General features: G+C 38.2%; 2 protein-coding genes across 3 annotated transcripts in view; one reads left to right on the top strand and one right to left on the bottom strand.

The window, feature by feature from the left end:
* Nucleotides 1–3,898, top strand: part of SLC44A5 (solute carrier family 44 member 5) — a 105,742-nt gene extending 101,844 nt beyond the window's left edge. For both annotated transcript variants that reach the window (XM_075181926.1, XM_075181923.1), the window contains one exon: nucleotides 1,148–3,898. In XM_075181926.1, coding sequence (XP_075038027.1) covers nucleotides 1,148–1,254 — 107 coding nt within the window. In that variant the 3' untranslated portion in view covers nucleotides 1,255–3,898. The remainder of the gene's footprint in view (nucleotides 1–1,147) is intronic.
* A 3,711-nt stretch (nucleotides 3,899–7,609) lies between these two features.
* LHX8 (LIM homeobox 8) lies at nucleotides 7,610–19,444 on the bottom strand. The gene is made up of 8 exons (XM_075181928.1): nucleotides 19,367–19,444; nucleotides 17,554–17,721; nucleotides 13,749–13,870; nucleotides 13,391–13,611; nucleotides 13,173–13,276; nucleotides 10,270–10,365; nucleotides 9,609–9,792; nucleotides 7,610–7,728 (listed from the first exon to the last, which is right to left on the bottom strand). The coding sequence occupies exons 1-8, from the start codon at nucleotides 19,430–19,432 to the stop codon at nucleotides 7,655–7,657; spliced, it is 1,035 nt and encodes a 344-aa protein (XP_075038029.1). The 5' UTR covers nucleotides 19,433–19,444; the 3' UTR covers nucleotides 7,610–7,654.
* Between the last annotated feature and the right edge of the window lie 4,559 nt (nucleotides 19,445–24,003).

Raw genomic sequence — 24,003 nt, 5'->3', positions numbered from 1 at the left:
TTGAATGGATTTTGCCAGATCAGTAAAAAAAAATAAAAAAATGTTTGTCCCACCCCCAAACACTTGCACAGTCACTGTACTGCAGCTTCAGTGTATGGAATTACTTAAAAATCTGCCATTTTCCAAGTGTGGTTTGTCAAACTAATTCAAGACTCAGTTTTTGTTACATTCTTTACATCTGTCCTCATTTACTCATTAAACACAACCTACTCTACCTATTGTTATCTGTGGTTCTAAACGTGTTCTATATAACAGGACAAAACATGCCTGGGTATAACGTATCACAGCAAGCATTCTGTTGTCATGGAAACAGTACACCAGCTACGTCTATACATTTCCTTGGTGTTTAATACGCTCATCAATGCTTCTAATTTATCAAAGTTGTAGTCCCATTCAAGACATGGATACTTTCCACTAACATTCCTTCTTGCTACATATCAATATTGGATTTTTGCCTTAATTTCTCACCGATCCCATAGGTTATTAGCGAAATGCATCAGAGAGTATTATAATAGATCACAGAGATAGCTCACAAGTTTTTGTAGAGAGGTGCATTGTGCTTGGGAGGGGTCACTATCTATGCAGCATTTTATTTAGGAGATTTTCATATTTACACAAATCACATTCTTCTTCTTTACATGTTTCCAGTATTACAAGAAAGCTTTATAAAAGGGACATATTAATTTTGTTCATTATTGTTTTGGAGAAAACACACACAAACAGGTGCGTTGTTATGTCTGTATATATAGCGATTACTGGTTGCCAGGGTCAGCAAGGCATAGCCACAGAGCTGCAGGACTAACAGGCCTGGCAACGTAATCTGTGGATTACTTTTATCCCAAACATTGTAACCTGAAATGTAAATACCGTGGACACCTCCTTTAAAAATATTCCCAAACGTTTTCCATTTGGCCAATATTTGCTGCAAAAAGTATTTAAGAGAGCTGTCATTGATTTATATAATTCATTTCTAGATTGTATTTACATTACAAAAATGTTTTAACAAATTAAATAACATGAACATTCTTTACTGTTTTTGGAACATAGTTGTAACAAAACTCCACCACATCCTGCTATGAATGTTGGTGGTCTCGCTATATATTGCTTGTCAATGGATCACTTACTACGTATCAATTTTTGCTCCTAGTGGAAGACTTAGAGCGCAATGATGGTTCAGCTGACAAACCCTTTTTTATGAATAAATCACTGATGAAGATTTTGAACAAAAGCAATGTACCGCCAAAACAGCAGTAACGCATACTTGGTACAGTCTACAGTTGAAATGACTCGGTGGTCTGTTTGGAAATTACAATACGTCTGTATGCATATTTTATACCAAAGGCTTATAGACACACGTCACCAAAAGAGGTGCTGAAAGACAGAAAAACAAAATACTGGATACTTTTACAGCAGAGACAGGCAACATTAAGAACCCCACCTGTTGCTGAACTACACTTTCCTTGATACAAAGTATACCATGGTAGCTTAGTAGCTGAATGAGTTTCATGACCTTTGTAGTTTAACACCAGGTGGACTTTTAAAGGTTGTCTGTCTCTGAAGAACAGTTTTGTATAATCATACAGGTCAAGACATATTATCCGTGCAGTTTTTTAAACTTAGATGATCCATTGGCAGGGTTATGCATGAAACATATGTACAGAATCATTTTCTTAAAAGGATCAAAAACATAGATTTTGCTTTAAATTAAATTGTGCCCATGTTGTATTTAAGTGCCTTAGCAGTAGTGGCAGATAACCCAGACAGAATCCTATAGCTTGCTCAAATATACAAATCTGGATGGTTCATTAGGAAAAAAAACTTATGGAGAAATTCACAGTGTGTGAAGAAGCTAACTACAATTTATCATCCAACCCCTCTATAAAGACTTTATATAATCGTCCAAGATGTGTATTAAGAGATTGGATGACAACTTGTAGTTGAAGTTGAATCTTGCTCAGTTTTGCTTCCACAGAGAGGTGGTATACAAGCCCACAAGTAGAACATAGTTTTAAACTTTTGTCTCTAGAAACGTTTTAAATTATATGAATGGCAGAATGGCATTCAGAAACATGGAGGAGTCTGTACGCAGACTGAAGCTGAGATTTTGCCCATGGTTCAAGAGATGTACGTAAATACCCTGCGTCTCTTGGGCATAGAGAGCGTTCCTAGGTATAGTCTACAGTTACAATAAAACATAGCTACCAAACTGTCTTTATCAAACGAATAAATTCCAGCAGCTCTTAGCATATGACCCTCCCAGCACATCACTTAGCAGACGTATGATCAACGGATAAATAGACTGTGAATCCTCAGTGTAACTCCCGAACAATCAAATTAACAAAAAAGGAAAAATCTCAATATGAGCTTCCGAAAATATAACGGTGTTCACAAGTAAAAGAAGTGTAACATATACACTAACTATTAAAGGATTCTATTAGATCTTCATTATGCACTTATTCGAATACATCATCATCTGATTAGTCAGGCGATACAAGCAACGCTTTTGTTTTTAAGTTTAATTTTATTATTCTATACATCACGGTGCCATCTGTGCTCCACTTCATTTAGTTGTGATTTGTTAATACCACTAAACCCACTGGATCCTGGGAAGGGAATTTATGGGGGTATATTTACTAAACTGCAAGTTTGAAAAAGTGGAGCTTTTACTTATAGCAACCAATCAGATTCTAGTTATTTATTTAGTGCATTCTACAATATGACAGCTGGAATCTGATTGGTTGCTATAGGCAACATCTCCACTTTTTAAACCCGCCGTTTAGTAAATATACCCCCATGAGCCTTGTCACTTCAGGAGTTAAACTAACTACGTTCTATTTATCCATTGATGGGCTTATATATCTTGCCAGTCTGGTGAGTGATGCCAATCTATAAATGAAACACATTTATTTTATGAACTTATTCCAGGTGCTTATTATCAGACTGAGTCCCTCTTTGTTATAATGTGCAGTATCTATTAATCGGATTAAATGGAAAAACAAACTCTCTTTAGTTGCCCCTTAACTCGTCACCAAAAAACACAAATCATCCTGTAAACATAGATATTGAGCATTATAAATGTTCACCTGCTTTTGGCGTTGAATGAGAATATTTATAATTCAGTGAACTCATAGTACGATTTTTTTCTTACTTTAAATTTCCTACGCCAAGCTTAGGTTTGGATGAGTTTGTCATTATATCACTGTTACAGGTACAAAGTAACCAGAGTAATATTTATATGCAATTAAGTGTAACAAGTTTATTTTGTTAGTTTTTTTGGCACTGCACTAAAATTTTGATTGTTAATGTGAAAATTAATGTAGGGCAGTGTCCTAAACACAGTGTAAGCAGCCGTTTTGTGAGCAGAAACCAGAGACTAAAAATTCACTAGGAGCTCGTTTTATCACGGAGGCATAAATGATTGTGATGTCACATGTTCCTACTAAAGCATTCTCCCAGAGCATTGGTCCAGCCCACAAAATGGCTCGCTCCACGGTGCGTAGGTGACCGTCCTGCTTTAAGAATTTAAAAGCCTTAGCATCCAAGAGGCATTCTCGTAAATTTGTAAAGCAACTAGGTTTCAAGGCACATCGAGTCCCATTGCTTTGTAGTCATATTGTAACAATTGTGTTTTCCTCCTGTGTGTAGATGACAGCAACGAGTGGTCCACTGTGTATGCTTCTGCTGTGCAGAATGGTTATAAAATGTTTTTGGGTTTTTTTCCAGTAATAAATTAAAGAGAAAATAAAAACCAGTAACAAAAAAAAAATGTTTATTATTCCATTTGTGAAGCTTGGTGCTTTTCAAATGTGCATTTTTGCTTGAATAACAGGTTGGATACATTTTATGAAATGCTGTTTGTTAAACTTATTTTTAAAATAAAGCTTTTTCTTAAAAAAAAGTAATGTTTGTGCATTTTTTTAATATATCTAAACAAATGGAAGTGTCAAACCGATTAGTCCGCTCACTTGATTTATTAGAGAGAACTTGTAAAGTCCCCCGTCCCCCCCCACCACCACCAAATGCTGGACTCATAACCAAACTTCCATGAGGTTGTACCACATGTCAGGTAGCACCACTAATGGAGTACACAGGGATATGGTCCTCACCTCTAGGCCCCAACATTAAAGTTCCAGGAGATTGGCAAAACCAGGGTTATATTGCCAAGGCCCAGAAGAACAGGATACCACCAATAGACTTCCTAATGCTGGAGAGACCTCAACAAAAAGCCCCTATGCCAACTCCCCCATCCCTGTGTCCTAGGAGGCCAACAGCACCTTGGAGCCGTCATCTACCCCTCCATATTGCAGTCTGCAGCTAACCAATTTGTTGGGAACCAGCAACGTCGCCAAGGCATGGTCCGACCTATATTCAGGAGGTACCAGTTCCTAGTGAATGGATAGGATACACTCATGGATATGAGATCAGCCAAGATGTCTAATGTGTATTAATGCTCACCGGTCAACATCAAGTGGAGAGTCTGGGGTTTCAAAAATAATTGAGGAGTTGAGTAAGACAGTCTACGGCAGGCTGGGCTAACCTGTGGCACTCCAGGTGTTGTGAAACTACAAGTCCCAGCATACCCTTGCAGCAATAAGCTGCTATATATTGGCAAAGCATGCTGGGGCTTGTAGTTTCACAACACCTGGATTGGCACAGGTTAGCCAAGCCTGGTCTACAAGGTGGAGACTGTAGCTGGTGCTTCTTAAATATATCTGCTGCTGCTCCAACTTCATTCAGCCTGAATCCTAGAAATGCAAGAACCCCCCCCCCTGTACAGAAAGATTTAAAGAAATAGGAACAATGGACAACTAAAGTGTGACTTGGATAAATGTCAGGTTGTGCACATAGGCCATGGTAACAATTACACTCTGTACAGTTGGGGAAATCTGAGACGGGAAACGACTTGGGAACACTAGAAGACCAGAAACGGAATAGCAGAAGCTAGTCAGTCAGCTGCTGCAAAGACCAATACAATCCTGATATGCATAAAAAGGGGATAGAGATGCCAATCTGAGATACAGACAGACGTGACAAACAGTTTCACAACAGTATGCATCAGAACACATTGCAAACATGGTGTGCAGTCTTAATTTCTGGCTAGAGCTCTCCTATATGTACAAATTAAGAGTGACCCGATTACTGTGTATAAAACATATGAGGCCAATACAAAGATTTGTTGAATTCTCTTTTCACACCCAAGATGTTGCAGGTGACAACATGTGGAAGACAGACCTTCACCTGTACTATAGACCAGAGTTCTTAGCTGTAAGAGCAGTCAGACTATGGAAATCTTCCAATGGAACTGGTGATGGACAATTCTTGAAGTGGACGATAACTTGGCAACTGCCGTAAATTGAGACTGGGATTTTGTCCTGCTTTCCTCTGGCTCAAAGCTAGAACTGGATGGACATTTGTCTTTACACAGTTTGCAGGTTTAAAGTTCTAAAAGTTGCTGTGGTTGGAGCATGTATTTTAGATGACACAAGTTACTGAATATAACTGCAATCAATCAATAGGAACCATTTATGTGCATTTACACAAGACAAAAAGCAGTTTTTTTCTTTTAAAGGGACCTATACACCAATGTGTACAATTTGCAGCATGTTACCAGCTTCTGCATATAGAAGTTTCGATTTAAATCCCACGTTCACAGAGAATCTTGTTTATTCTGTGCAGATAATAGGTGTCTGAGTATTCACACACCACACGGGAACTGCAGGTTGGTTTGGAGACCAACTTATACAGTATTGTGGTTGCTGGATACCAAGGTGGAGCCTAATCCCATCACTCAGCAAAATGACCCATAAAGCCGGTCATGTCTGTGAGTGAAGCATTTGCAGGACATGGTAATATTTCAGATCTTAATTCTCATGGGCCGCCTGTTAAAGCCAGGCCACGATTACTGAATACATCCTGCAAAACTACAACGCTAGTCAATGGGGTATATTCAATTGACGGCGGGATCGCCGAAAATCCCGCTCTCCAAAAAGATTACCGTTAATACGGTAATATCTCGCTGGATTTCAGCTCGCAGCTCCGCGAGCTCAAATCCAGCGAGTAAATTACCGTATTAACGGTTTTCTCACGCAGGATTACTATATTAACGGTAATATTTTTGGAGCGCGGGATTTTCAGCGATCCCACCGTCAATTGAATATGCCCCAATGTGTTGTATAATAACTACAAGATCTCCACTGACCATCGATAGAGACTAGCCATTGAACATACATTTATAAAACATGGTGCACATACCATGAAACACAGATCTGTACAGAATCCCCAAAGCATGAAATGTATAATTTATATAGCGCCACCAATTCCACAGCGCTGTACAGAGAACTCACATCAGTCCCTGCCCCATTCAGGCTTACAGTCTAAATTCCCTAACATACACACACAGATGGACACAGACTAGGGTCAATTTGATAACAGCCAATTAACCTACCACTACTTTTTTTTTGGAGTGTGGGAGGAAACCAAAGCACCCGGAGGAAACCCACGCAAACACAGGGAGAACATACAAACTCCACACAGATAAGGGCATGGTTGGGAATTGAACTCATGACCCCAGCACTGTGAATGTAAGTATTGTATTGAAAAGTGCTTATTTGAGTAGAGCTAGTGTTTTGCCATAATAGTTTGTCCACTTGGGGGCACTGTTACATTGCGCTCTATGGCAGATAATACCATATAGTACATTCTACTGATGTTACAAAGTGTCTTGCTTTAGATCTAAATACAGTGTTTGCAAACAGTGCGTCTCTTCAGCCGTTGTGTATGTAAAGGTCCCAGTCACTGGCAGGCAGGGCATTCAGGGACTTGTAGTATTATTTCACTTGTAGCAGTCCAAGGTAGGATACATTATCCCAAACCTGTGCCAATTCACAAATATTTGAATGGTCTTTTCTAACTAGATGTTCATCTGTTAAGATTGCACATTACTGATAGACAACAAACTTTTCTCCTGCACAGATACAGTGAAACAGCTTTAGTACCAATGTAGATTGTAAGAAGTACAAGCAGCAGCAAACTATGAAACATTAAATTAGATCAGTTCCATCTTTAAAAAGATAACATTTTCATTAACACAACTTAGCAGGATGTAATCAAAACTTTATTCAGTTAGCTTGAAAAAAAAAAAATTTAAAAAAAAATCCAACTGTATTTGACAGTTCACGGATACAAAATAAAAAAAAATAATCAAGAACTGTTAAAGCAAAAAAAAAAAAATACATATGCATTTTTATAATAATTTACAGATACAAACGAATGAAAAATACAATTTCACAAAAAAATTGTAAACATTTTTTTGCACACACTTGTCAGTCCATTTTTTTGGCAAAGTGCTCTTCTGATGACAAATAAATTAACAAACACAACTAAGTTTGGACTAGTTCCAGACAGTACAAAAAAAAAAAAAAGTTGCGCGAATTAGTGGCGCTTTAAGTAACACGATAATACTTACATTATTGGGGCAGTGACATGGTCATTAAACTGTTGTGTGTGTAGTATTGTGACCTTTTTACTGAGTGACACATCAGTATAGAAAGGAGTTATAAAAATAACTAATGATCTTCATTATATTTTATACACAATAAATGACTCCGGTTTTACCCAAACATTTACATTCTTGGAAAATGTAAAGAAAAAATAGTTATGCGTGACTTATAGGAAGTTGGGCCATCGAGTGCGGCAACAGAGACTGGAGACTGAGAGTCGGAGAATGAGCTGAGGGGAGAGAAAGAAAAGGGACATTTGTCATTATAGACCATATCTGTATCCAGGTTAAATTATTTTTTATTTTTATTATGCATATTAAACCAACTGTTCGTTTATGACCAGTGGTGGAAATGGGGGGTATACAGGGGTAAGTTATACCGCAACTTCCCCTACTGACTTCATTGTAATACTATAACATTCCAATCGCTTACATTTTCCACACCACCACTTCGACCACTGTCTATGACACAAAGTAAAACAATCCAACAGCACCCATCTAACTCATTTCCTGGTCCACATTATACTGTAAAAAGGCCTGTCCAAACTGCGGCTCTCCAGATGTTCTGAAACAGGTTGTCTACTGGCAAAGCATGCTGGGGCTTGTAGTTTCACAACACCTGGAGGGCCGCAGGTTAGACAGGCCTGCTGTAAAAGGTGACAGCAATTTGCTAGCGGTCCAAAGTGCGCAGAGGGGCAACACAGGCTAAACACCCTGGTGCATACACCCTAATGGGTTCAATCACTTAAACCACCGACCGAACAGTTTCCAGTGTTTTGTTTTTTGAAGTTCTAATTCCATGAAAAATTACATAATCGACCCAGAAGGTTTATTCCGTAAAAACCTACATAACTTAGTGTTGGATACAGTCACTAGCAGAGTGTATCTAACACTGGCAGCAAATTAAAAACAACCTTTTGCCAAAGGGCAAGCCAAGGCTTGTCAATCTACTCAGAGTGCAGGTGAATTTATACAGAACAGCATTACTAACAATATAACAGCTTGCATAACAGACATACTATGCTTTATTATTTTAGATTTTTGTCCAAAAATGTGCACCATGTTAGACAGTGCCTTAGTGCTGTGAGGCAATTCGTGTATGCGATGACAAAAAAGGAATGAAATGCATTAAAGGAGCTTTCATTTAAAACATTTTTTCCCTGAAATCACTCTCATCCTAACTGGGGGAACCCCTAACCCCTGCAATTGGCAGGTCTAATTAATCAATTAACACCTTTGCCGAATTCCTGTCAGTTCAGTACTTATACTGTCTGGTGAACAGAGGGCTCTGATTACGGGACCACCACACAGTTCTACTACAGGAAAGAGTTAAAAAATTTAATTTGACCGGAGGCCTTTAACTAAACTTTACTTGTTAAGTCTATTTTATCTTGCGGCTTATTACATCAATCATTGCCAGTTATTGGGATAAAGTCATTATAATCCATGTATTAACCGATCTCAACCTAAAAGACTCAGAAAAAAATACATATCCCTTACTTTACCTTGTAAGCAAACATTTCTTATAAAGCTAGTTGATGCCATCTATCATGCCCAGGAAGTGATTCATGGCAAGAGACCATCCTCGGAATGCCAGCACTGTGCCATCCAGCAAACCATTTGTACAACCAAATAAATGAATGAAAGCTAAAATATGAGATACACTATGCAGCAGGATGGATTGAAGAATTTCCTGTGAGGGTCACAGAAGTGGCAGGAATCGTATAACCTCTGCAAGTCCTACATCAGTTTGTTCTTCCAACAATGGACAGTTGCCAGAACCCAGCTCACTGTATAACAGGACCGTTACAAAAGGTCGCAGGTGGTGTATAAAAGCCAAGTTGATAAAAATAGAAATACCTTTTTCTTTTCAGTTTTTCACTTTTAAAAATGCATAAAACTATGCCACCAATCTTACATATTTTATAGTCTATTATTTCAGAATAGTTGCCCTTAAACAGGCCAGGATCACAAAAATAAAGTTTAGACATATTGGACTGTAAATATACATGTAAACCCTCCACTCTTAGGTATGAGCTATTCACAATGTATCACGTGTTTCCCATAGTAGTTTGTCCAGCCGCTTAACGGACATCCCAGTCGAACTTACCATCCATGTAACTGTGTAGAGCAGTCAGCATGGGCCCATCTTGAGGTACGTACGCAGAGTAGTTCATTTCATCCATCATTGGCGGAGAAAGCCTTGAGGACTGTATGGCTGTGATTGGCGCGGTTGAGGAATGAGTAGGACTAACGTGCTTCTTGTGGCGAGCTCGACAGTTCTGGAACCAGACCTGGGAAGACATTGGACCAGAGATGAAATGTATTAGAAATCTGCACGGCAGCACTTGCAATCAAGTTCAACCTCTGTAAGGAAGTCTTCGACACAGAAGTATATTCCTCTCTTTAAAGGCTAATTCTGAACAATACTGAAAAATCTGCTGTGTGTTCCCTGCCAACCCAGACTTTTATACTTCAGAAATACAACATATTGTGCACAGACAACAAGCTGTCAGAGGAAGCATGCAAGTAAAATTAAACTTAACACTTTAGCAAGATAAGGATAACCTGATTTAAATAGTGCGATTTGCCCCAACTAGAGGTGTTTTCAATGCGTTTTAAGCCATAGGTGGTGCTTTTACCTTTTGACTATATTGGCAACAGATGAAAAATGGGTAATCCTCTGTACTACATGTAAGAATGGTGCCATTAACTCTTTATTTGAACCAGATCTTATTAGACATTCTTTACAAGACCATCAGGACACGTACCTGTATGACACGCCTGCTTAGACCTGTCCTTTCCGACAATTTCTGTAGTGTTTGTGCATCTGGGTTGTTGTCTTGCGCAAATTGTGCTTGCATGACCTGGAAAAGTGCAGAGAGGCGGCCTGCTGTGAGGATCTGAAACATCACCCAACGCGTTCTACCTACAGTGCACAAAAGTGATCACCGTGCTTTCCCACCACTAGTGGGCTTTTAGAAGCACGAGGTGACCTACCAGACAGCTTTCTAAAAATAGTTACTAGTCTCACTTTCAAGTCATTTTCATGAGAAAAAAGAAAAAACAGAAAGTCTGGTTTAGAAAACGTGGCTCAGCACGCGTTTCACTTATCTTTTATTGTTTTTTTTCAACCGCATTATAGCACAATTACATCGCTGTAACAGAATGTGTGAACAGTGATACAGAAATTAAACAAAGAGGTGCATCAGGTCGAGAGGGCCATTTATATTCTAGAACCGTTATACAGGAATCACCAACTTGTTGGCCTGTTGCCCAATATTACAGCAAAATTCTGAATCATTAAAAGAAAAATTAAGACATAACATTGGACGTTCTCCAATAGAAACTCACATAAATCAAAACTTAAAAAATAAAAAAAAACGTACAAGGGGGACACTGCTGCATTGAATGTGAGCCAAGTACATGGTTAAGGGAAGTCAACTGAAGACTTCAAGAAGATCTTTATTCAGAAAAAGATGGGGATTTGGGGGCATCGTGGGGACAGAGGAGGTACGAAACAAATTTGCTGTTATTTCAATACAAAAAGTCATCTCAAAATCATTTCCATTCCACCGTAAATACCTACATCTAGACTGCCAGTGTTATAGTCCTGGGACTTTGAAACTTATAGGGGGGAAAAAAAAGCTAATTACATTTTTAATATGCCATTAAAAATTAAACAATTCATTAAAGTGTAAGGGAAAGTAAAAATATTAAGTAAGTAGTCTCCTGGACAAAACCATGTTACAATGCAAGGGAGCAAATTAGTTTTCTATTTTGCACATAAGTTAAATACTGTATTTTTTCATGTAGCACACAAATACTTGATAGCTTATTTGTACACTGAAATTTAAAGTTGATATTTGTGTGCTACATGAAAAAACAGTCAGTATTTAACTTAGGTGCAAAATAGAAAACTAATTTGCACCCCTTGCATTGCAACATGGTTTTGTCCAGGAGACTACGTAATTTTTTTTTACTTAACTTTCTTTAATGAATCAGGCCCTAAGTGTTTACAATGTAATTTTTATGTTTACTTTGGAAAGTTGGAATGAAATTTAGATTTATGGTAACAGCAGATTGGATTCTCTCTGAAGTGGTTTAAGTAGCCAGAGGCCGCGGAACCGGGTTAGATAATTGAGTGGTTTGTAGAAGATGGCTCAACACTGTGAACCAGTGTCAGGATGACCGGATCAGTACAATATAGTCCTCCCCATGTGTAACAGATCTGATTACTTGGCCAATTGACCAGTTAATGATGTGTGTCCTAAATCCTCTACACAGACAGTATCAGAAGAAAACATTTAAAGGGATCATTCCCCAACTTGTCTTCCATATATTAGTACACCATTTGGCTCCCGGCTCCAGTCTGCCTGGTAACGGATTTCTCAGTTCTTCAGATCGGAATTTCCATGTAATTCTCAGACCTGTCCAATAAGCTATAATGATCTATACGTGACTGCATGTTACAGTGGAACCTAGCATCATAAAGTGCTATCACAAACCACTGTACAGTAAAGGTGCAAGGAATCCTGGGTATACAGACCTGTCCTATTTGTTACCATGCAGGCTGGGAGCAAGATGAGCGATGTAATGACATCAGCCCTAAACGATCAGATAGGAGAGTACAGATAATTATATGTGAGGAGAAATTATCAATATTTATTGTGGAGTACCCACCAAAAAGTCTTTCTGAAATAGCTTTCTACCATCATCATCATTTATTTATATAGCGCCAACATATTCCGTAGCGCTTTAAAATTGGGGAAAACACAGTAAACTAACAAACTGGGTAAAACAGACAAAGAGGTGAGAAGGCCCTGCTCGCAGGCTTACAATCTATGGGACAATGGGAGTTTGACACATGAGGTTAAGTATACATTTTGCATTTCGGCCCAGCCAGACTGCAAAGGTAAAAGTGACTAAATGATCCTGTCACACAACAATGTTGGTCAGGGGTTAGTTGTCTTGCGTGAAATTGTGTAACGGGTGGTAATAGGGTAAGGTAGTGAGGTTAAGAGGGTGGTTGAGGAATATTATAAGCTTGTCTGAAGAGGTGGGTTTTCAGAGAATGCTTGAAAGCTTGTAGACCAGAGGAAAGTCTTATTGTGCGAGGGAGAGAATTCCATAGAGTGGGTGCAGCCCAAAAAAAGTCCTGTAACCGGGAATGGGAGGATGTAATGAGGGTGGGTGAGAGACGCAGATCTTGTGCAGAACGGAGTTGCCGAGTTGGGAGATATTTTGAGACAAGAGAGGAGATGTATGTTGGTGCAGCTTTGTTGATGGCCTTGTAGGTTAGTAAAAGTAAAAGGCTGCCTAACCTGTGCGGGTTGTGAAACTCCAATATAAAATATCTGTATAAACTAATGCTACACGATTCAAAGAGAACAAAATAAAAACCTCTACAGCTAAACACACAGCCTAGGATTGAGCCAGCATTGTTATGAATTGCCCAATAAGTCCTAAATATATATGAAAAAATAAAGAAAAAAATCTTTGTTTATCACAAGGACTCAACAGCGTTAATTTAAATCTTAATTGTTGAAGACTGACTGAGGTTTTTGATCTTTTCTTAACTGTTACAGGATTTACATATGTGCAGTGTTTGACGGCTCAAAGACACATTCATTAGAGGCTCCACGTGTTAGACCGTCTCGGAACAAGAACTTACTTGGAGTTGGTCTGCAGTGAAGCTAGTTCGAGCCCTTTTAGCTGGTTTAGGCTGATTAATATCTTGCTCTGTCAACAAAGCTCCTTCCACGCTAACACGATTCCCTGAAAGGAAGAGGGGGAAAAAAAAAAAAAATGGAAAAAAAAATAAAAAATCTAATTTACATTTTTGTTGCATTGCATAATAAGATCTTTCAGCAGAGCAGTGTAATCACGCACCATTTTCCACCGCCCTCTTTAAGTTATCCAGCATGCAGTCGTAGTGCACGCGGCACAGCACTTTCTCTTCCACCAAAGCAAATTCTTCTCCCGTAGACAGCTGCCTCTTGCAGGAGTAGCAGGCGAAGCACGCCAAGTGATAGACGTTGCCTTTCGCTCGCCTCACCCAGTCCGTGGAGTGGATGTGCCTGCCGCACCGCGAGCACCGCGTTCCGTAACGCCTAGACGGCAAAACAGTGGGGGTTTCATCTGGTCAACATTGGTCACCACCGCTTGTGAATTTTTTTTTTATTTTTTTTTTCATTTTATTTCAAACAGACAGACACATGGCTATAATGAATACATACATGAATAGTACCTAAAATAATCGAGCTTGCAGAATATGTCTTTATCTTTGATGTAGCAGCTGGTATGCCTTCCCAGGGAAGTCCGACACACACTACAGGACAGACAACGGACATGCCAGCACAAATCGTTTACCTGCGGAAAAGGAAACAGTTTTACTATACATCTGCTTGCCACTTACTACAGATATATATATATATATATATATATACATACATATACACACACACATATACATAACATATTTATTATTTCAAAAGGTAGGAAGCAATAACACGAGTAGGGTGGGATAGAAACTGTGCTTCCCCAATTCTCTCTCACTCCCGGCTCTAGTAATTATGTACAGAACATCTTAAGGTTTCTCAGAACTACCCATAATTGTGTATCTATAATATATATCTTTGTCTACAAGGCAAACTACGTTACCAGGTTGAAAGAGTTAAAACCAGAGGGATCCGTTATGTTATTAGGTGTTCTCAAGGCCAGTGAAGTCATTGCTTTAAAGTTTTTTTTGTATAATTTTGTATGTCAAACGTAATCTACTTTTTACATACTGACTATTCCGAAGGTTGAAGGCGTTGACATGAAAGCGTGCGCTCAGGACTGTAGCGGAGGATTTAGTATAGCGGGAAAGCTCCTGTGGAGGAAAGCTACAAGGGGCCTACAAAACGCATCCGCAAATTCAAAATTGATTTTGGTCTGCAGAGATTATTGATGCGTTATGTTTCAGAAATATCTAACAGACATAGAAATGCAAACAGTTCACAAAATTTGTTAAGAGACTAAAACCCAAAGTTACAGCATGAAAGGAAAATAGACAGTGAAAGCAACAAGGATTCACCCACAACTCCTAAGACATAGAAAGGAATAACTACAGTCTGTTGAAATCTGAATTATATTTAAAAATATATTTGCCTGGACATTGTTTCCGAATGACGACAAATAGGATATGGTTATTATATTGTAGATTTAGAATTAAATGTTAATATTCTACTTTAAATAGAATATTACTAGTTTTAAAGGATGTTACAAGTTCAGTTTTTTTTCTTTTAAATGGGATAATGTTCAGATACAATTTAAAAGGCCAAAGCTTTGAGTATAAAATTGCGTTAGTCACAAAGTCTTCTAAAAAAAACAAAAACACATTTATCTACACTTGTAAGCCGAGAACTATATGTTAATTTTGTTAAACAGATTCAGGGTAAATTAAGTATTTACCAATTAGGGGAAAGACAAGAAGAAAAATAAAAAAAAAAAACATTGTGTAGGTCAAACTGTAGATTTGATGCACACTGAGAATATCTAAGAAATGTGCACCTTATATACTGAAAAAGAAGCACAGTCTCCACATTAATACTGATATAAAAACTCTGTTTAAAGCCTCTAGTGAAGGCTCTGTTTATTTATACATGCTGGAATTTGGGTGGCGAAAGGAGCATGATTTAAAATGTCTTTTTTGGAGTGTGTGATCAGTAGGATTGTGTGCAAAAATAAAAATTACACATGTAAACTGTATTTATACTTGTTCTGTACCCTTAATATGGACACAGCATGCATATATAAAATGAAGGCAATGTTCCACATCGCTGTAGATATTAGGAAATTAGAAAATATTCACATTTAGATACCAAATGACACAAATGTCAATGACGACCCAATCCGGGGACCCATTCTGGTTTTAGGCAGGAGGGATATAAACCAAAAACTCTCCTACATCCAATGGCTTTTGGTGCTATCGGTTGTGTTCTAACGCATAACTCTGTTGTGCCAAAATGGATGTGTCTGTTTAGGTGTTTCAGTGACATTAGTGGGTATATTTACTAAACTGCAGGTTTCAAAAAGTGGATATGTTGCCTATAGCAACCAATCAGATTCTAGCTATCATTTTGTAGAATGTGCTAAATAAATGACAGCTAGAATCTGATTGGTTGCTATAGGCAACATCTCCACTTTTTCAAACCCGCAGTTTAGTAAATCTAGCCCTACGTCTCTGTTAAAAATATATTATCTATTTGCAATTCTGATTATAGACATCTGAGCTTAACAAGCATAAAAACACACAGTGCATTTTAATGCTTTTCACATGTTTAGCAGAGATATGAATAGCAAAATGTGCGTAAATGCAACATGATGATTTCAAAACGCGACGTGCAAAGGACACTATTGAAACATATTGCATTTTTAATGTGCTTCTCAACCATTATATAATGCAAGTAGATTAAATGTGTTTAGCTGTGAATCAGCCCCTTATGTGTGTGTATTACGCAGAATGACAAAATCGTGATTACCCTAAACTAATGTACGCAGAGGAAAATATCACTACAGCATGAAAAAAACACACAAATCAGTGATTATATTGTTGCACATTTGTACACACACGTGGTGAAAAACAACGTCTGTCAAAATCAGAGACAAAACCTCTTATTTTGACAGACTAAGTGCTGAAATGGATAGGAAGGAAAGAGTAAACGCTTGTCAAAGTTGTTGTACAGAATCTATTTGCTTACATGATTTTTGTTTTACGAACGCACATTGAACACACATTAATGTACATGCGTACAAGCCTTAGGAAATGTTAAGCTGTTCAATGGGGCTAAATAAACTACAAAATTCCAAAAACATGATATTGGCAAAACCATAAATTCTGAATATATTCAAAAGGTAAGATGTATGCCTATTTTATCAAATAAAGTTAAATAACTTATAAACTTATGTAGCAGCATTTGTGCATAGTCCAAAAAAAACATGGGTTGGCTAATTGGCTTCTCACTAAAACAGCCCTAGAGTGTGTGTGATCGTAAAATTAGATTGTAAGCTCCACTGAAACAGGGACTGAAGTAAATAAATGATCATTCTTTGATTATACACCACTGCTGAATACGTTGGCGCTACATAAATACATAATCATGAAACAAAAGGTTTTAGAATTTTTGTATATTGCAATGCAAGTCTGGTTAATTACATTCCCAAACGCAATTGAACTCTAGAATAAGGTGACACTGTCCTGGGGAAGTGGGTGTAGTTGGGAAAAGGTTAAAAAAAATTTAAACATGCTTTGGATAAACACACAGGTCCATCCCGAGATAAAACTAATAAATTAATAAATGCACAGAATAGATGGACCAAATAAAATACTGATGGCAGATAAAGACTAAGGCCCCGGAGTCATTAAGGAAAGAAAGGCAAAAAAAGGAGTAAATTTGATCTGGACAAACCATGTTACTATGCAAGGGGTGCAAATTAGTTTATTATTTTGCACGTAAGGAAAGACTGGCTGCTTTTTCATGTAGCACACAAATACTTGACAGATTTATTTTTACACTGAAATGTAAAGAAGATCTAGGACATGCCCTATTCAACTATAAATCTGTCCCCACATTTTAAATTTACCCCCCCCTCCAATGCAACATGGTTTTGCCAAGGTGCAAAGTTACTCTTTTTTTTTTGCTCTCCTTAATGACTCAGGCCCTATAAGTTTATTTTAAATGCCCACTGAGCAAAACGTTACCTGCATGTAACGTGTTCAAAACAAAACTTTGGCAAAATTATTTTCTCCTATAAGAGAATGCCATTTGCCAATTCTCCCAAGTACCTGATTCTATGCCGAATGCATAAGCAGGTTCTACCAAAAACCCACAACCAGGCAACTGATTCAACCAGGACTTAGTAAATTCTCACCTGGAGAGAATTCTGTGCACAATCAAAGAGTTTAACTTCACTTTCTCTTTGGATATCGGTCAAACAAACACTTATTTTAACAGCGACCCCTATTATCATCTTGTAGAACAATCTGCTAGTCCAGATCTAGGATTCGTTACCTTAAGCAGGTATTTATCTACAATTTCCATCCCACAGCTTGTGCAGACACTTTTTCCTTGAGCGAGGCCGGCAGTCGGTAAGGATTGAGGAGAGGACGACGACACTGGAGACAGAGGAGCCGACGAGCAGGAATCCTCATCCAACGCAGCTCCAGGACTTCCTTGGAGCTGGGATGACAAACGACACAGAAACGTGATTATCCCCAAACAACATCTTAACCCCAAATCTGCACCAATTTCCTAAAGAATAGTCGATGCATTTTTATTTATTTTCATTTTTATTTTATTTTTTGTAAGACTCCAAATAATCACATTTAGCTCTGCAATGCCACAGGGACAAAACTATGAACTGAACACAGGATTACAACTAATACACTGTACATCAACAGAGAAGTCGCACAGGTTTCTATCAAGGTAAAGGAAATTGTATGGCCAAGTTTAGCTACAGCATTAGGACACCAGGAAACTACACCGAAAATACTGATTATAGATAAGAATATAGGATATTATTCCATGTGCTAGATCTGGACTTTGCAGAGCTTTCGGTTTCCCCTCACAAAAAGATCACAGGCCAGTCATTTATTCAAGAATACAACACCTGAAGGGACAAATACAATTTATTTTTTTGTCAATAGGGCTGACATTCCTAAATTATGTTTACAGTGCGCCCTGTACCCTAATTAATCTGCTTGTAAAAGAGTTAGAGCTTTAAAACATATATTTATAAGGCCTATGTCAAACAGGTACTATTATTATAATAAAAATGATCCATATTTCTGTGCTGTTTTTGAGGTTTCAAAATGTACTAACATAAATGTAAAGTGAGTTTCTGCAACTTGGCCTAAAAAAATAGAGATGCCTGGGCACAAATGGACCAATCAGATTGCCATCCTAGTATATCTGACAGACACTGGCATCAATTGTTGTACAGTGAGAAGCTTGTGTTTGCCTCATCCGTGATCCTAATGTTTCTCTCTGTATTACTCCCACAATGTACACAAGACAACCCATCAATGGCCCCCCAAAATATTGGTGTACAACAAACCTCATACATAGCAGATCCCAAAAGGTATATAGGTATATAGAACACAAATACTATTCTATCACCTGCAGACTACACCAGTATATAACATACTGGTACACAGTATATAACATACACAGTATATAACATACTGGTACACAGTATATAACATACACAGTATATATACCATTTATGGATACAACAACATGAGCCTGTTAGATGTACAGTATACACAACATGGCATTTGGGGGGGGGGTTCACTCCAATTCAACTCTTAATAACTGCACCTATACTATGGGTGATTCATCCCCATGAACCCAGGGGGTCTGAAGCCCATGACAATATGAAAATTCAACAATCACAACCAAAAACACTATTGTTAGTGTTCAACTATTTACTAGAAGGAAAAATTACCTCATGAATAGAAATATATGGGGAAACCTGCTCCCTAGTAAAAGATAATGTGGCTTCACACCTCCCTAAAATAAACACTCAGTCTCACCCCATTAAAAAATGTCTCCCTGCAAAATGAATATTCTTCACTTTGCATAGGGCTCAAAATCTATCCCCCTATCTACTATAATAACCCTCCTCACACCCTGCAAAATATATATATATATATATATATATATATATATATATATATATATATATATATATATATATATATATATTTCTATGCACCACACTGCAAGCACTTATAACAATCCCTCCTCAGAGCACTGTCTGTGCACCCCCCCCCCCCCATATACCAGTCTGTGCCCCCCCATATACCAGTCTGCACCCACTTACCAGGCTCCCCTCGCTTTTCCGACTCCTCCCCATGGTCAGCGCTGCTCCCCCGCACTCCTCGGACATAAGGGCCCTAAACTGAGACAAGAGGGGAGAGTGTGAGCCGGGCCCGCTGCTCCCTGACATAGATACCCCACTCCCCACGCGTGTCCTCCCCACTCGTGCCGCGGCCGCCGGAGGACAGAGCCGCAGGGTCTCCCCGGCCGCCGGAGGACAGAGCCGCAGGGTCTCCCGCCCGCACAGTACTCACACACAGCATGGACACCCCGGGAGGGTGTAATGGGCTCTGGTGGGGTAATTAGCGCGGGCTGAGCCGCTGGGGACAATTTGAATAAAAATGCAGCAAATGAACAGATCCTGCCCCTAATAACTGCCCCAATTCCACCTGTGACTGATGTCACCGCCCTCAGTGCGGGGCAACTGTGTGACCTGTTATATGTGCAGAGAGTAGGGCTGTAAGATGTACAACTATACACAATGTGTTATACTACACACACCAATGTGTTACACACTGATAAATAATGTTATACTATACACACCAACGGTGTCATACTGCTACACCACACACACCAAAGTGTTACACACTGATAAATAATGTTATACTATACACACCAACGGTGTCATACTGCTACACCACACACACCAAAGTGTTATTGAAGTTTGGACTTTGAGGTCCACTGTGTTATACTATACACACACACACACACACACACACACACCACCGTGTATCCAGAGTGGTATACTACACACACTAACGCCTTATACTATACACACCCTGACACACAAAGTCATACTATTACACATAAAAGTGTACCCAGTGTTATACTATACACAATGTTACACAGACTGCCACACAATGTTATACAATACACCACACACACATTAACGTTTACCCAGTGTTATACTACACACACAGTGTTATAATATACACACACTGCATGCATCAATGGATACCCAGTGTTATACTAAACACACAGACACAACATTTAACACACATTATACTACACCCGCACAAACTGTCATGCAATAGAACACACTATTATACTATACACATACTGCATATATCAACGTATAACAAATGTTATAATATACACACACACACAAACACAATACTATATTAAACAGAAACTGACACAATGTTGCATTATATACATACTGGACGTATCAACGGATACCCAGTGTTCTACTAAACACACAAGATGGTACAACATTTAACACATATTAAACTATACCTACATCAATTGGCACACAATATTATACTATACACACACTGCACATATAAATGGATACAGGGTTTTGCCATACACACAAACTGACACCATGGTATATCATACACACAAAATGACAGTCTTATACCATACACACACTGATACAAAATGTTATACTACAGAAAAACTGACATGCAATGTATACTATACACACACAATGTTATATTATACACAAATATTAATACACAATAGGATGTTTAAACCACACTGACACAGAGGACTACACTATACAAATTAACTCATACAACAAACACAACTAAATAAATACAATGTTATATTCAATACGCACAATAAAGGATACAAAACGTTATACTATTTATACACCAGACAAATATTATCTGAAACACATTATACTAAACTCACACAGATACACACTGTTATACTATATACACATTACGTGATAAATTATATACTATGTATACACAACAAGCAAATATTACCGGTACACAAATATGTTATACATTCACCAGATACAAATATCAACACTAAATCCAAAAATACTCACATTCACTGAAATGTAATAAATAGTATTGTATTCATACACCACACACAATAACGGATGAATATTATACTATACAAACACAGATATTTACTGAAACACAAAAGTAAACTGTAGATAAACCACATGCAAATATTAAGTGATTCACACTTGTATACACACATACATTCACCTACATGTATTAACTGCTACACACTCCTTACTATATAATATATACATAACCACTGCACTCCAATTCTGTGTCATTATTTCTGTGTACACATATTCCAGTGTTCAGTAGATTTTGCATAAACCATTGTCCCTTAGTGATGGGATTTCTTACTGTATTACAATGCATCAGGTTTGTAAATAAATGGATTCGTTGTGAACAAATATTGTCAGTTCACACATAATTATGCACCACTAATACACATTTATACATACAAAAAGTTGACCATGAGATCAGTGTAATTCTACCGTACATAAGCAAACATCCCTCAAGTTTGGACTATAAGCAGAAACTATTCAATACATATATTATAATAAATGTATCAAGTACATTTTGTATTTATGTTTAGTGCAAATATATTTCCTCTCTCTGCTTAGTTTCTGTCCAAAAGCTGCATAGCGTCTGGAAAAAATCTAAAATGTTTATTAAACCAACCTATAGTGAAATATCTTAGAAGAAAGCAAAAGTACGCTTGAGAAGACTTGCAACAAATTTCAAGCTGGTTATTTTAGTATACAAAAAAAAACACAGTTACTTCTACTGTTAAATGCAGGATAATATGTGATTGTATCACCTTGCATTGATTAAATAAATTGAGATATATTCTTTTTGTCACTTTTAATCCTGGGTGTATAGAAAATAATAAAAAAAAAAATGTAAAAACTTGATTTTTTTTTGTAGTTTTCCAAATTCCAGACCACACAGTGTATACAAGGCCACATAAGTGGTGACTGCTTGGGGGTCCCCAGCCTGGGGAGCTGACAGTACCCGCATTAATAAGCACTTTCAGGAGTAGTATGCAGAGCGGTGCCCGATTTGGATCCACTTTGCTGGAGGTAAAGTCAATTACCAGATAACTTGAAGTACTGTGTGCAAAGATTTGAACATAGATTGGTTCTTAAAATCACCTTATAACTCTTCTTTAATCAAACATCAGCCTACCATCCCCATTCCTATGTCTTTATGTGCAGTAAGTTTAATAGAATATTATTGTGCAGTATATCCAGAGCTGATAGTCCCTACCTTGTCAGATGGCACTGCAGGGAAATCCTTGTCTTCCAGCTTACATAGAAACATCTGATCACTCTTCCAATACATGGCACAGCCAGACCTGGTTACATCCCAATAGGACAACAGCTCCAAAGACCAGGGACAGATCCAGGGCCCTTGCTCGCCCCCCAACACCTCACACACTGACAGCCAGCTCCACTGCTACCAGCCCTCCCACAATAAAAGTTTTTGTTTTCAAGTGGGTGGATCCAAAGCATAAAACAGTGTTTTGCTCTCTCCATGGCCGCGCCTCCAGTGTCAGACCCTCCTCCAGGGATTGGAACAAGAGCACCAGGACTAAGAGAGAAATCCACAGTCACACACAGGGAATTAACTTTAAACAAATACTTTTTTTTTTTTTTTCTTCCAGGCCTAGACAACCAGTGGCTCTCAAGCTGCTGGTGAACTACAGGTCCCAGAATGCTGGGACTTCTAGTTCTCTTGTAACCAATTCTGTCCAAGCTGCCAGACACTATGCAGGATCTCCCAGGGATGATTGCAGAGGTCCAGCACCTATAATGGGAACTGGTTACTGTCCACCCCCCCTCAGAGAACCCCTCCATCTCCAAACTCAACTACTATCACTCTGCCAACTCTGCAAGTTCCTATTAAAAACCTTTCTCATTAGGGTAAAACGCAACATGTGGGTGACCCTAGATCATATGTGTGTGTTTGTGTGATGACTAGCTGAAAATCAAGCATACAAGAAACAGTATGTTGCTAATTAGCATTAGACTCCCAGCCTGACACGGGGTAAAACCCAAATAATTGGCGCTGGTGTGCGGAGTTCTGTCTAGGATCATAGACTGAGCACTCCTGTTCTTCATCAGATTTGGGGGGGGGGTCGCTCTTTCTGATTAATCTGTGCGATGCTATATCTGTCTTGTCGGGCCAAGGGACATCAGCCCAAAGGATGTCACATTTTAAAGCACAAATTCTGCCACAGGTGAGGATATATAACTTGGTGTTTGGGGTATGTTTTTTTTTCACTCTCCATCTATAGAGGTACATATACAATGATGTATTTATGTATATATCGTGTGTTGTGGACTTGGTGTCCTATCCTTGAGGTTTAATTGCAAAAGCTATTTTACTTCCTATTTATTTCGACTGTGGAATGCGCTAAATTATACCCTGGACCTGTATAATCCATAATGTTCAATCCTCTGCTGATCATATCATTTAATTATGAGGAAATCTGAGCGTTACATAGAATCTCTATTTTGTATATGTTTTACCCATAATATACAGAAGTGACACTTTTGCTAAAATTAATTAAATTTTCACCATATTTAGAATTTAATTATATATATATATATATATATATATATATATATATATATATATATATATATATATATTGAACACACGTTTTATGTAAAATAATGGTGTGTAATTAAATGTGCGTAACTTTATGTTTACGATTATGTTCTGAAATATACAGAATACACATTCTGCCTATAGTATATATATACTCTCCAACCAGCGTCCATATATTGTACAGTGCAAACAGTGGACTAAATATACTTTTTCCTTGCACACTGCCCTCTTAGATCCTTGGTAGATACACGGGTGAGTGTTCGTTGCCCACTGATTTATATGAGTGCAGTGC

The sequence above is a fragment of the Mixophyes fleayi genome, chromosome 8, assembly GCF_038048845.1.
Source record: "Mixophyes fleayi isolate aMixFle1 chromosome 8, aMixFle1.hap1, whole genome shotgun sequence".
In the NCBI taxonomy this organism is placed as follows: domain Eukaryota; kingdom Metazoa; phylum Chordata; class Amphibia; order Anura; family Limnodynastidae; genus Mixophyes; species Mixophyes fleayi.
This window is presented reverse-complemented; position numbering and strand designations above follow the sequence as displayed.